General features: G+C 41.7%; 1 protein-coding gene across 2 annotated transcripts in view; it reads right to left on the bottom strand.

The window, feature by feature from the left end:
• The window catches only part of PPM1H (protein phosphatase, Mg2+/Mn2+ dependent 1H), a 210,611-nt gene that overhangs the window by 17,127 nt on the left and 177,710 nt on the right, over positions 1-15,774 (bottom strand). For both annotated transcript variants that reach the window (XR_013347901.1, XM_077833569.1), the window contains exons 7-8: positions 9,873-9,936; positions 5,420-5,527 (exon numbers count right to left, since the gene is read on the bottom strand). Coding sequence is in view for 1 of the 2 variants with exons in the window: in XM_077833569.1 (XP_077689695.1) it covers positions 5,420-5,527; positions 9,873-9,936 (172 nt within the window). In the remaining variant the exon portion in view is untranslated. The remainder of the gene's footprint in view (positions 1-5,419; positions 5,528-9,872; positions 9,937-15,774) is intronic.

Raw genomic sequence — 15,774 nt, 5'->3', positions numbered from 1 at the left:
GTGGCCACAATATTTATTGTTTTTCCTTCAGTTTTCTAAAATACATCTACAGGTGGCTAGCAAGCACTAATAGACATGAGTTAATTTAGAGCTGTTCAGAGAATCACAGTATTTCAGAGGCAGGCTGTCTTGCCCAGATGCATTCCCACTTAGCGGAGCTGTTCCAGTTCTCATTTTTAATACTATCTTCTTGTATTAGTTATTTGCAATTTTACAGAGGAGTAACATGACCCTTGCATTCTCATGTGGCACATGTATGACACTATATACATTTTATGTGGCCGAGAGCTATTTATCAACTCCATCTCACCAGCCATTTTCCCCAAAGCCCTGAGCTACCCCCTGCTTGCTGCCCTTCCTCAATAATAATTCAGGCAATTCAGCAGATATGAGATTTAAATGATGTTATGGCTGTGACACAAATCACTCAAACTTGCGTGCGCTTCAAATGGATACAGAACTCTCCAGCTCACACAGACATGGGTGGCTGGCCAGACCACCAGGCAACCTGGGCAAAAGCCATTTTCCCAATGCAAGAGGACTCTCTGTATGGCTTCCACTCCCTCTCACTTCCTTTACTCTCCCTGCTCCCTCTATGCATTTAGGAAACCCTCCGTCCACCTCCCATGTCATCAGGAAGGATGGACAATTTGGGATCTACCTCATGCTCTGTCTTAATTAGCCCATTCTGCAACTTCATATCCAAAGTAGGAATGTTTAAAGCCAGCAACAAAGCAGCACTGTCACTTCTGCACAGCCAGCCAGCAAGGAGAGGGCAGGTCTCGATGAATTACACAATGTCTGGGGTCTTCAGACCTCTGCTAAGGTTTAGCCGTGGATGCTCTGTGCTACAGCTCAGTTATGCACTCTGTCTGGATATGGATTGTGCATTCTGTTATTCAGCAAAGCTCTTAATATGTGCTGAGGAAATACTCCAGTGCCAAATCCTGGATCGGTGGTACAAAGGATGGGTTGGGTTTGTGGTTACATCTCAACAGGATCTACCATACATACATAATCCCAATTATACATATAAAATGATGGGATCTAAATTAGCTGTTACCATTCAAGAAAAAGATCTTGGAGTTATTGTGGATAGTACTCAGAAAACATCCACTCAGCGTGCAGCAGCAGTCAAAAAAGCTAAAAAAACATTGGGAATCATTAAGAAAGGGATAGATAATAAGACAGAAAATATCATATTGCCTCTTTATAAATCCATGGTACACCCACATCATGAAGACTGCATGCAGATGTGGTCTCAAAAAAGATATACTGGAATTGGAGAAGGTTCAGAAGAGGGCAACAGAAATTATTAGAGGCATGGAACAGCTTCCATTTGAGGAGAGATTAATAAGACTGGGACTTTTCAGCTTGGAAAAGAGACGACTATGAGAGAGGTCTATAAAATCATGACTGGTGTGGAGAAAGCAAATAAGGAAGTGTTATTTATTCATTCTCATAACACAAGAACTCAGGGTCACCAAATGAAATTAATAGGCAGCATATTTAAAACAAACAAAAGGAAGCATTTCTTCACACAGCACATTGTCAGCCTGTGGAACTCTTTGCCTGAGGATGTTGTGAAGGCCAAGACTATAACAGGGTTCAAAAATGAACTAGATAAATTCATGGAGAATAGGACCATCAATGGCTATTAGCCAGGATGGGCAGGGATACTGTCCCTAGCCTCTGTTTGCCAGATGCTGGGAATGGGCGACAGGGGATGGATCACGTGATGATGACCTGTTCTGTTCATTCCCTCTGGGGCACCTGGCATTGGCCACTGTTGGAAGATAGGATACTAGGCTAGATGGACCTTTGGTCTAATCCAGTATGGCCGTTCTTATGCACCACCTTCAAAAGGCCATATTTGGCTTGTGAAAGAGCCACAGCTGATCTGGTATCCCACTCGTGTTCTTAAGCAAGCCAGCCAACTCTTGCTTGAAAACAACTCATAGCAAACTGACATGTAGCCTGCAGCCACCTGAGATGGTCCTGAACCAGCCTGGCCCAATGGAATTCAAGCCAAGACGGGCAACACTCTACATTCAGCTTCAGCTGCATTTACTATCAGCATGGCTACTTCAGTAATTTAAATCTTTTCTTAATTGTATTGTTCCTTATACGTGCATGGTTATCCAAAGCAGTTTCATTGGCACACATGGAAATCTCTTTCTATACTATCTTACAAGTAATTTATATGTAAATAATGAAAAGCTGGTCCCAACACTGTTCCCTGCAGCACTCACGAATTAACCTCCTTTTAGCTTTTTACTGCTACCTTTTGTTTCCTGCCCTTTAGCCAGTTTCCAGTGTACTGTGCCAACTTTCCACTTACTCTACGGCTCTGTCTTTTATATTAACCTACGAGGCAGACCATTTTCTCAAATGCTTTCTGAGAAATCCAAGCACTGTGTAAGACCATCTACTGCATTTTTCATTTCTTCCCTGACAGTATTAGCCTAAAAGAATTCCAAGCCAGTCAGATTTGACCTGCTATTCCTGAAATCACCTTGATTCTCCTGAATCATACAGTCCCTCTCCAAATATTTACCCAATTTGTTCCTTTAAATGGAAGTCCTAAAGCTTTCTACCAAACACTGGTGTCAGTCTAACGTTGTGTGATTTCCTTTTACATACTGTGAAGTGTTCAGCAAGCTCTTTTAGCACAGCCTTTATGGGAAAAGGTTCTTCAGTTCTCCCTCTCCACATCATTCAGTCAGACAAGTGGTCAGGTGAAATAACAAGGGCCAAATGGCGCCATCAGATGCATGCCTTTTCCAACAAATGGGTGAGTAATCATGTGAAGAATCTTAAAACCAAATCTTACCTCCCAGATACAGGGACAAGATTCCTATTGAATTCTACTGCCAGAATTTCATATTAAGATTTGTCAAATGGTTATTTCACTATGAAAAATAGATATGTAATACAATGTGAGATCTCCTCAGCTCTGGTAAGTCTGCTTTGTGCTTCTCCAGTTCATTGTAAGGTTCAGTTTTCTAGAGCTGTGAAAGTCTTTCAAATGTTGTCTCATACCAGCTGAATCACCGAATGCTGACTGTCAGACTTGGTTACGGGTCTGCTCCTCTCATGGGTTGGTACGTCTATTATAGTAAAATTTGATTCCATCCAAAAGTTACTTAAACCTACACTTCTGGAGTTAGACTCAGTCTGCTTCTTCAGATATTTAGATTCTGATTTCAGATGCGTTTCTGTTGCAACCTTATATCATAGCTTTGGTTTTACTATTTGAAACAAATTTGCCATGTTCTCCCCTGGCCTGGGAAAGGGGCCAGTGGCCGTGGCACAGGACCCGAAGTCAGAAGATGTAGTTCTATCCTGTCACTGACTTACTGTGTGACTAACTTCTCTATGCCTCAGACTCTCAGCCTGTAAAATGGAAATTATCTTTCCCCACCTTTATATAATTATTTGAGGTCCACTGATGAGGAAGTGCTATCGAAGTTGCAAGTATTATTACTACTTAATTTACTTCCAAATGCAAGTTCCCCAAATGGCAGCACAGGGCATTGCTTCTTAACATAGCTTTGTCTGCATGATGTATTGCAGGTTCCTGACAATACAGAGACAATATCTGAGAGAAGAGCAATGTTCGGTGTGATGGTTTTTTTTTTTTTTTTTTTGGCACATGTATTTGTTTTCACATAGAATTTGATTTCTGCTGGCTTATCTCAAGATTGCTAGGGCTGATATTCTTCATTTCCTGCTACTGGCCCCTATGACATTTCTGCTAGCCTTAACTGCCAAAGGACTATGGAAACAAGGACATTTTTTGCTGCCATTTGATCAGGCACTTGCAGAGTCTGAGACTCAGCTAGAGTATGCGTTATGCGCATCACGTTTTGGAATTCAAACACAAATTGGAAAAACCTACAAGATGCAAGATACAAATCTCCAAGATCTTTATATTGCATGAATGAATGTTGCTGCAGCGATTGGCAAGGTTGATCCTGCCGAGATACTATAGTAGAGCCGGGTCTTGGAGTGCCAGAAAGAAGAGGTAGAATTGCAGCATTACACTGGCACAAACCAAATCTATTACAATGATGAGGGCAGAAGTGCTGATTCCCTGGCTTGGGACAGCAGAGATGGCATACACTGAAAAAAAACAGGGAAAGGAGCAGAATGAGAGGGGGAAGGATGATGGGTGGCTGTCAATAGACTTCTTTTCTTTAAGTGACCAGAATCTCTCTCTAGCTGTCTTTCAAGCCTCAGTGGAAGCACTTTTTAGTCAGGACTTGTTAGTTTGGCAGCAGCATTACGTTTCAGTATGTGCACAACTCGCTCACTCCCTTTCCGTAGTCACTGCTAGGGCACTCAGCACCATAGCACGTAAGTCTCAACTGCTGGGTCAAATGTTGGCAACTGTTGAATATTTGCTGAAGCCAGTGGGAAGTGCAGAACTCTCAGGATTTGACCCATGGTAAATAAGACTCCTCATGTGTGTTCACAATGGATTCTACTCTTCAGCTCTGTAGGCTTAATCTGTCTTGCTTACTGTTTTAAATATAATGTTCATTACTAATTCCATATATTTTGTTATTCCAGGGAGGTTTATGCAAAAAGGAGTTTTCAATGAGGCTCTGAGGACAGCCAGGCTCAGTCTCCTTCTAAGAACCTCCAGTAGGCCACTGCAACATCCTGGGCCATCAACCGAAAATGCCCTACCTCCTGCTCTGGAGTGCTTCACTCCAAATACCATCAGCTACCATGTATTGGATAGTGATGAACTGAAAATGTTCTGGAAGTCAGGTCCCAAATGACTGAAGGCCTTAAAGATTAAGTATTGGGTCTGCAAGTGAAGTGGATCAAGGGCAGGTGTGGAGCTTATTTTGATGCGCCCTGGCTATTTTTCCTCCTTAGACATTGGGGTTCTGTGCTGTGTACAAGCTGTAGTTTCCATGTTGCCATGCAAGAAATCAGGGACTCCAGTATCTAGTTTCTATTTTCTTATTTCATAAGCTGACATCGGCTTTAAATTCTGTGTCAGTGGTGTGCTCTATCACTGAAAGGGAAACATAGGGGGAAGAACATCTTGCGCCACTGCAGAGTGAATCCTTGGGCTGATCATGAAGCAGCTGCAGAGTCACATCCAATGCCCCTCGGGCAGAAGGACATTAACCATGACACTTAGAAGGCGGAAAGGCATCAGGAGCCTGACAGGGATGTGTATATTCCTGGGGCAGCAGGAAGAGGCATGAAAACTACATTAGTATGTAGCGAATGGCATCAATCCTGTCATTATTTCCACCCTTGATTTACACATTTATTTAAGTGATCAAATAACATGCTGGACATTGTCCACAGTTGACAGCAATTCAGGATGAACAATGTGCGCTTAATTTAATTAATTTTCTTCAACTCCCATGTAATAAAAACATGGATGGTGTACCTCGGGAGATGAGGACAGAAAAGGTTTGATGTAGATATTGGAGTCATGCACCTTCAGGTCATGGTCTCCAAGTCCTCTAGTTACTCCAATAGTTGCCATGACACGAGCCTGGAAACAAGAGAAACGCATTAATATCAAAGCCATTTCCAGACACAATGTTAATGTGATAGAGAATTAAAAACTGTCCCCACCACGTAACTGCTAGGGCTTTTGGAGGAATCACCTCTCTTTTTCAATGTTTCCTCCCCTATACTGGGGAGTTAACAGACAGTGATCTTTAATCTTTTCACTTTCACAATTTTAGCTGCTTATCCACCAGGGTCACTCTGACTTCAATTTCTCCCTTTCTACAGGGTCAAGAAAAAAACCTGCCTATCGTTCTAGACCATAAATTAAATTCCCCTGGGTAATTCAGGAGTGGGTTTAGCATCCATTGCATCGTCAAGTGGGTTTGTGCAATTTGGGACTGCTGTAAATATTTGTTGTCTCAAAATTATATATAGCACAGAAAGAAAGAGAATGTGTGTGTGTGTGTGTGTGTGTGTGTGTGAGATCTCAACCAGAATCAAAATTCTCTCTCATTAATCTAAGTCTGCAGGAATTTAAAAATACCTAATGCACCTCTCTCTACCATTTCTTTGTTCTCCCTTCCCCGCCTCTATTTCCCCATTTCCGTTTTTTTGCATTGTCTAGATTGTGAGGTCTCTGGGACACTTGTTTGTGTACCATCTAGGACAATGGAGCCTTAATCTCTCTGTAAGAGTCCTCAAGTACTACTTGCAATAGAAGTACTAAATTATATTAAGCGTATGAAGCACCCAGCGTGTTAGTCAATAAGAGCACTCCGTCAGCAGAATATTTTGACAGCTCTTTCTGGAAGTATTGTCATTTCCTATATGCAACATCCCCCTGACCACCTGGGAAGAGGGAAGGTGCTGAGTGGTAGGCAGCTTTTGAAAAAAGGGAGGTAAGGTAAATATTGAGGGTTCCTCCCTCCTTTTATTTTGTTTAGGGGTACAACACAAGGATGGCTGTTATGCTTCCTGTTGTTTGCTTTGGCAATGGAGCCATTTGCTGTGAGTGTGAGAAACAGTCCCATGGTAAAAGGCATCAGCATGCCTTCCTGGATTAAACACATAATAGCTTTTCATGCTGACAATATCTTGTTATATCTGCAGGAGGCAGAAAGCTCGTTACAAATTACAGAACTTTGGAATTTGGGATTTTGAATCAGGCTTCAAAATAAACTATGATAAATCTGAAATTTTAGGAATTAATATTCCCAAAAGGGTCAAAACCAACTGTTGTCACATCTACATAAACTGAAATGGGTAAAAGAATCTTTAAAATAGTTGGGAATAAATACTGTGGAGAAACATAAAAATAATTTTAAGGCAAGTGATCCTTCAATGTGAAATAAAATGATGAAAGTCTTGGAAGAATGGAACAAATAAGAAATAACCTGGCTAGGTAGGGCAGCCTTGGTAAAAACAAATGTCCTCCCAGTAATTTTTTTTCAGTACATCTCTGTTGGTATCCCTGGCATGAGATCAGAAATATGGCAGGGTGCAGTATTAAAATTCATATGGACATGCAAGACCAAGGGTGAGTTCTAAGTTCTGTAAAAGTGGGGTGGACTAGCTTTCCCTAATTTGTTTTATTATTGTTATGCATATTATGCATTAATATCTGGTTAACTAGGCTAACAACAGACCATCCAAACATGGGGTAAAATTCTAAGAAGACTGGAGCCCAAGTATGGCTATTCTTAGTCATTGTTGAGTTAAAAAGAAACCTAAGTCACCAAAAATAAAAGGTGGTCATTTATCCAGACTACCTTAGCAGCTCTGGACAAATTTTCTAAATTCCTGTCACCAAGACCCTCTCCCTCAACTACTTTCTTTAATCATCAGGAATTTATCCCTAGGACATAATCAAAGTGACTGTCCACCGTAGGTAAGAGCTGAGATTATTCAATTCAGACAGCTGTTCCTTGGTACCAATTTGAAATCATACCAAATTATACCATGTAATAATGTAAGCGATATAAATATCCCATATTGTCAATATTTACAAGTCACACATTTTATTGTGAAATCTGGGTATGAGGTGGCTCTAGCTAGACCTTTAAACACATTTGAAAAGTTGAGCCAGGAGCAAGCTGAAACAAAAGGTTTAATTTCTAAAACATATACAATTTGGATTGAAAAAGATGTTGATAAGAAAACAACCCAGATGGAAAGATAGGAGAAGGATTTGGACAAAGAAGTTGATGCGGGTGAGTGGGTCTCTCTATGGGAAAGGGGATATTCATCTTCAATATACGTAGCTCAAAGATAATTGTTATAAACTATTACCGTTTAGATGGCATTTGACTCTAGTTAAGATCCATAATGTTTTTGCTACTAGAGCCGTGCTCTTTTGGAGGGATTGCAGGTAAAGGGAAACATACTTGCACGTAGGCTGGATGTGTCCAGGATTTAGATGGTTTGGGGAGCAATTATTAAAGAGATTCATTTTATGACAAAATGTAGGCATTCTAGAGATCCCCTGATCTGCTTCCTTAAAGCTCAAGTAAAGGTTCGACCTTTTAAGCAGAACTACAAATTAATTGCTTTGTTGTTAGCAGCTATACCTTGTGTTGCACATTATTGGAAAAAATGTGACCCCCTCCTCCTACAGAATTGTTGTGTAATAAAATATGGACAGTTCTCGTAATGGAAAAGCTTTCACACCAAGAACGTACACAAGAAAAACGCCAAAAAGAAGACAGCTATTTAGACACTTGGCACTCTTTTTAGCCTACTCAGAGGAGGGGGGCTTCTCAACCAGCAAACCAAAATCTTTAGCCAGTTTCTTTGAATATTAATCTGATCCTGAATAAGTAATACATGTTTTAGTATGTTAACATTTTATTTTAATTTTGCCTTAATAAAAAGTTTAAAAAAAACCAACCAACCCTAGGGGTTTAATAATGAAGGCAGCAGGATGTCTCTTCATAATGGAGCGCTGCCACATATTTCCTTTGGCAAGACAAGAACCATGATGCAAAGTTAAATCGCTGATGTGACAGTAATATGAACACAGTCATTACTGAGAACAGCAATAATTTCAGAGGTGCACCTCACTCCCCAATACCCTTTCTCAAAGTGCTTCTCCTGACTGCAGAACCAGTACAGACAAGATCTTCAATTACCACAAACACCTCACCTACTTGCTAGAGGACTTTTCCCCTGAATCAGCAGCCATCCCTCAAGAAACTCCCAAGTCTTCCTTAACTAATACCCTGCCACAGAGCAGCCAGCAAGATACTCTCACAGGGCAATGAATCCAACATCTTCTCCCAACTACCTTCCTATCACCCTCCAGTCAGGGGGATGGGAATCTGGGGCCTCCTCTGAACCAGGAAACTTATGCTGTGGATGCTAGCTAGTGACCGAGATGACTTTAAATAACCTTATACATTAAAACACTACATCCACAAAACAAAGAGAAAATAAATTAAAAAAAATAACAGGTGCACAAACACTTTGCAAACAAAAGAACCAATCCCATCAAACCTACAGATAAGCTACAGCAGGTTTGAATCCTTCATAACTAGATTATACCTGAAGATTGCATATTTCTATATTCAAATAAGAATCCAAACAGTGGGGAAGTGCTGTTTGGAAACACAGTGAGCATACTAATGTCAGCAAACTGGGACCTTGGTGTCCTTATATTCATCCTATTGCTACGTCTAGCTAAGCTTATTGGGATCAGAGCTAATAATCTTGCTGTTCATAATCATGCAATTGGTAACATAGTGGCACTTGGATGAAATTATCATTTTTCTTGAAAAAAGGAATGTTAGTTCTCACTGGAAGGATACAAGGGTGGTTCATGTGACAACGGTCTAAGAGGGCATCACTCCAAATGTGTTACCTTTCCCTGCGATCACACCCACCTGTGCCTCCCCTTATGTCAGGATTTCAACAGCTTCCTTTATCTCAATACATTGTAAATCATGGTTAAACACACAACTGCTGTTTTAGTCAGCAAAGTGGATAGATTTTTGTCTTCTTCACCCAACCAATCCACATTTAAAATGCATTTCACAACCAAGCCATGAGAGCTATCTGCACATGAACAGTAATTTAAGATTGTCTCATTTTAGCTTATTTGCAACAATGCAAAATACTCTTATGAGCTGCATACATGGAAGAATACAAAAGGAAATTGAGCAACACATGACTACGTTTGTGATAAAACTACCTTTTTAATACACTGCACTTTTCCCTCCCTGCAGACAGCAGAGACTGATTTATGTCAGACACAATATTCTTTCAAGCCGTCAAAATGATAAAATAAAGAGATACTGAGCGGAAAACATCGGACTGCCACAAGCTACACTGAGTGGTAAACAGCACAGAGTTCTTTATCCATTTGGTTCAAGGAAAGCTCACATGCCTACCTTCTTGCCTTCTCCATATATAAGGGGAAACTTCAAGTCGTCCTCCTCAATGCTTTTGTAGGCCCTGTGGGGGGGATAAACAACATTTTTTTAAAGCTTGCACTCAATTAGTGACCCTGTGCCCTAACACAAGCAGCCGTGTATATTTTTATTATTTTTTCCTAGAGACTTCATCTTTGCAGCAAGCTGCCAGTTAGTTTGCGTGTAGAGATTTTCCTTACAGGACTGTGCTATTTGAACAAAAGAAAAGCTAATGTAAAGAACATGCAGTATTTAACACCAAGCTGTCCTTGTTTCTATTAAGCGGAAAAAAGTACAGGTAAACCGAACATCATCCTAAGTGGTGAAGGGGCTGGGAGGGGAGATACATTGCTGGGCATGGCATTAGCCATACAATTGTACATTGCCATAAAGAGCAGGGATCGGATTCACATTAATAATCTGAAACGGAGAGAACTAGCAGAGACTGTAGATGGCTGAAGTGTGAAACAGTTCTCAGATCCAGGTCTCACCTTCAGCAGTTCATATCAAAGCAAGTTTCATATTGTGGAGAGCGTGAGAAGATATTTAGAGCCCATTTGACCTTGGCTAGAACATTCACTTTGCCAGAAATTCTGTGTTTCACAACAGCTTTCAAATGGCTGAGAGATGAGAGAAGAATGCATTCATCCTCTAAATGTGTTTACTGCATGTGAGCATACACTACCTTTTACACCTCTGATTTTGAGCCCTGGTGTGGTTAAAAGGTTAGCAATTTTCCTGGTGAGAAATTAAGAAACAGAAATGAAGAAAGTTGTAACTATTATAGCTCTCGAGAATCCTTTTGTATTATCGAACATATTCTAAGATCAATGAAATGGGGCGCTTGCTGGGTTTAGGTATGTAGCCCTAAACATCAGACAACAGGATTCACCTCCATCGCCTTCTCTATATGACAATTTTTTTTTCCCTTTGCACTTTGCTATTTTCTCCCTTTCCCCACCCTTTGAGTTACCTCAGACACGTCACCCGAGAGAACAAATCAGTATTCGGCACTGAACTGGAATGCTCAAGTGTGAAAAAAGAATGCACAGTAGCGCACCCTCTTGTCAGTCTCACCCAGAGCCTCAACACCTAATGTTCAGCTCTGGAGCAGGACTGGCTGTTTGAACTCATGGGAATCAAACACAATTAGGTTTAAACAACATTAAGGTTGTGATACAAACCAGCAGAAGCCAGGAAATTCAAGTTTAAGGCTGAAATCCTATAGTGAACAACCCCGCCTGCTACACCGAAATACTGCATAGAGCTGGGATTAATAGATGGTGTTACATTACATACCTACCTGTGCTGCATTACCTTTGCGCAGCACGGACAAGTCATGATCACGAGGCAGTGACACAGGCATGATATTTAAGCCTCATCTTTACCTTGCCTTGTGTTGTCAGCTGGTGTCAAAATTAGCTTTTTCAATTTTTGTTTCCATATAAAAAAAAAGTTAGGTAAATGTATTTGAGTGAAAATAATAATAATTGCATATTATTTAACCTTTGCATTGAAATGCAGCTCCTGGAGCAGATAAAGTCGATCATACAATGAAAGCCATTGTTTTTTGTGAAATCTATGTTCTATGTAGCTGCTACTGCCAGATACTACAGTTAAAGGAGGCATTCATGCGACAGACTGAAAAATACAGCTACAAACTGGGGAAATACTGGCTGTGCTGTAGGAAGCACAACTGAGTCTTTTCTATGCTCTGAGCTATTGAGCTAGTACAGCCAAAGGATGAGTTCTGGGGTTGATGTTCTTCCACTTTCTTGGGGACAAACAATTGTCCACTACAAAAATTGTGAGATACTCACTGTGATGGTGCCCCCCATAAGGCTTTATGGAAATATACTTATGAATATATATGTGACATAACTAGAATGTGGTTTATGCTACATATGCCATGTAACATATCTCTGTAAAGGTTATGATCTGCTGAATCTATTAATCCTATTTGTATGCATGTATCATTTTTGTATTCGAAGTTATGAATATTGACTGCATACTTATTTGATTCTAAGTAGGTTTTAATGAAGAGGTTGGTCAGCTTCCTGAGAAAAGACTGTTCTCAGTAAGTGCCCAGTCAAGAAGCCCTTAAGCCACCAATGAACTTGAGACCCCTCCATTTTGTCTTCAGCTGGCTAAAGAGAGCCTCTCCACCCCCAAGGATACCTGAAAGAAACTGGAACAAAGGACAGTAACTACAGGGGATGTGAGTGATTGCTGGACCCAGACTAGAAGGAGACTAGTCTGTAAAAGGAAGCTTACTGGATTTTATCCGTATTCAGTTTTATTACTGTACTAGACTTAAACTTGTGTGTTTTATTTTATTTTGCTCGGTAATTCACTTTGTTCTGTCTGTCACTACTTGGAACCACTTAAATCCTACTTTCTGTATTTGATAAAATCACTTTTTACTTATTAAGTAACCCATAAGCTTTATACAGGGTAAAATAGATTTATTTGGAGTTTGGACCCCATTGGGAGTTGGGCATCTGAGTGTTAAAGACAGGAACACTTCTGTAAGCTGCTCTCAGTTAAGCTTGCAGTTTGTGGGATGTGGTTCAGACCTGGGTCTGTGTTTGTGACCGGCAAGCATGTCTGGCACAGCCAGGCAGGGTTCTGGAGTCCTAAGCTGGCAAGGAAGGCAGGGGCAGAAGTAGTCTTGGCACATCAGTTGGCAACCCTAAGAGGGTTTCTGTGATCCAACTCATCACACTCATCCTAAATAAACTGAAAGAAAGATTTTTCTATTAGACACACCAAGTAAACAGTGCACTGATTCAATTCAAAAGCAAAGCTAGTTTCTTATGGAAAAAACAAAGTAAGCTGTGCAGCAGAAAAAAACAAGATGAGACACTAGCAGAATCTGTTGAAGAACAGGAGTCATGAGTCTACATGATGGGACAGCCCAGGGCGGAGGGTGTCTTTCTACAGGAGTGAATGAAGGGGGATGCTGTAGAGCGGGAGGAACAGGGTTAATACATGGGGAACATCTCAATGAGGAGAGCACATCGGGCTACTGAGCTGAAGCGCACAGCAGCAGTGTACTGTTGAGAAAGCATCTCAGAGATGTCTTCCTGGGGTTTTCTATGGAGGATGCAAGCAGATCAGATCCAGAGTTTGAAAGGAAAAGAGGCATAGATCACCTCATGTGCAAACTTAGGGCTAGCATGAGACCCGCCTCTAAACCCTGCATATGGAGCTGTATGTAGGTGGGCTGCCCAGGAGCAGCCCAGGGAAGGACTTATAACACCTATCACTACTGTACAAGGTGGGCTCAGTTCTCCTACTGTGTCTGAGCAGAGCTGACAGGGAAACAGTGGTAGCTTCCTGATTCCCAGTTAAAAAGCTATAGGGTGAGAACCTTTAACTTAGGTAACTGGTGCAAGGTTTTAAGAGTCACAAATTCCTCGTTTGCTCTCTATTTTGTTTCCAGTAGAAAGTAACTAACTGTAGCCCTGAAAAGGCTTCCCTTCTCCCAACTTGGCTGATATATTGAAGGGAGTGATTGCGACAGCTCCACTCACTCCCCACCTGCTCTGGAGCACATTTCCCCCCCCCCACCAATTAAACCCAAAATGCAGGGAGGAGCCCAAAGCAAGCCCCATAGAGGACTGGGGAGGTTTCATTTCCCAGCATGGCTGCATAATGGCCAGCAACAATCTGACCCTAAGTAACCAGGATGTTATGTGATTCCATATTACATTCTGGTAATACCAGTCAGCTCTGTGTTCTTGGGGAACCAGGGCGCAGTACCTAGCCTGTCTGACTCATGAAACACCCCCACCACCAGTCTCTGCTTGAACCAAAACCGATAAGAGAAAAGGCTTGCAGAGAGCAGTGAAGGGCATTGGGAGACACACCTAGACCCCTCCTGACAAGGGTGACAAGATTAAGACATCTCCATTAGCATACAGAATGAAGAACAGAGACAACTCCCCTAGCCTCATCTGCATGAAAGATGGGACAGAGAGACATATCTATTTGCATACAGAATGGAGAACAGAGAACCACACTGACCTCTGGGACCAGAAAAGCAGGGAAGCACTGCATCATGGATCTCTTCTCCAGATGTTAATGAACCTATGCCTGCACACACCCAGCTCAGCAGTTATCAGACCAATTCTAGTAATAAACCCTTGATTGATATCCAAAATACTGAAGCAACCTAGTTGCATTGTGAGCTGCCTGGAAAAAAACACACTCATAGCCAAGAGTGATCAGCTCCTATTGTCTAGCCTAAAGAAAACTCTTGAGTCATCAGTTTACCCATAAACAAATCTAGTATTCTCCCTTGAACCATTGTATTTTCTCTACAAAAACCCCAACCTATGCCAAGTAAGTGTTCTGATGCATGGATCCAAACTCTGCATCAATTCCACTAGGACTCCATCTCCTGACTGATTGTGCTGGGGGCTCTGCCTGTCTCCAGCACTCAGGACCCTGAGCTACCACCATCACCTGGGAACCCCGAACAGTTCAAGCCTCATGGAGTGGGTGAGATTCCGCCCCCGGCTGTTTTCTTTTCTACCTCAGGTATTAACCTTTAATCCTGTAGCTGTTATGTTTGTTTAGCCCTCCTTGTGTAGTTATCACTATTATTCAATAAATAAATTTATGGCTGAGCTGGTTGCTTCTCTCTCCCTGTGAACTTTACTCTTTTGTGTTTTACTTTTACATTCACTCTGCAGCAACGTTTCTTTTACCTAAGCTAAAGACCCCTGCAGTGCCCATAATCATGTGGGGTTTGCTCATCAAGTGGGTTACTACCAGTACAATTGTGATGGGAAAGTGGGGATAGGGACGTGTTAAACCTGTGGCACATAAGGGGACAGCTGAAAGTGCTGCTTGGCCCAGCCTATTGAGACCAGGGGCATATAAGGGTGACAGCTTGAAAGTGCGTATTGACCCGGTCCGCTTAGACTTGCTCTGTTTGTGTGCGCGCGCATGTGTTCATCTGGTTCTAGGGCAGGAGGAATCCAGTCCTGGGGAACCTAGGTCCTGCGGATAGCCACCAAACAGCTGATCGGCAGGGGACTAGTGGGTGCTGAGCACCCACTCTTTTTCCCTGTGGGTGTTCCAGCCTGGGAGCACCAGGGAGTCGGCGCCAATGGCAATGAAGGTTGTGGGACCTCATCAACATGCCACTCTTCAATGCCTCAGAGAACTTCAGCTTCTTTAATTTATGCTATGGGGAAGCAAGCAGAGCATCACTTTAAATCATAGCATCATAGAATATCCGGGTTGGAAGGGACCTCAGGAGGTCATCTAGTCCAACCCCCTGCTCAAAGCAGGGCCAATCCCCAATTTACTGAAGACAGTCACAAAGGTGTCTATGAAAGGGTTCAGGCTATGTTGATACATACTTTATACCCCAGAGAAATGTGGTTTAGGAAAGAGCATGTTTTCACCAGAGAATTGAAGAACCAGGGGAAAATGTTGAATGTTTTATAAGAGCTCTGCACCCGTTGGCTGAAAACTGTGATTTTGGGAATGCAAAACATAAAAATATCAAAGACAGGCTGGCTATTGGATTAGCAGATAAAAACCCTTCCCAGAAGCTACAATTGAAGACAGATTTAACCCTAGTAACAGCTATTCAAATAGCAAAACACTCTGAACTGGTGAAACAGCAAAACCTAGAGAAATCAGACAAACTTAAAAAACCTGAAACTAGCTTAGAAATTGTAAAAAGGCACTTATACATTAAAAATCATCATCATAAAACCCCTGAGGCGAGGAGAGAGAACTTCCCTACATGCACAAGGTGTGGAAAAAAGTCATATTCCAAGAGATGATGCATGTCCAGGCAGAGAGAGTATAATAAATGCATGAAATATGGATATTTTGCAGCTGTTTGCCTCACCAAAGC

Source organism: Eretmochelys imbricata, chromosome 1, assembly GCF_965152235.1.
Source record: "Eretmochelys imbricata isolate rEreImb1 chromosome 1, rEreImb1.hap1, whole genome shotgun sequence".
Lineage (NCBI taxonomy): Eukaryota > Metazoa > Chordata > Testudines > Cheloniidae > Eretmochelys > Eretmochelys imbricata.
This window is presented reverse-complemented; position numbering and strand designations above follow the sequence as displayed.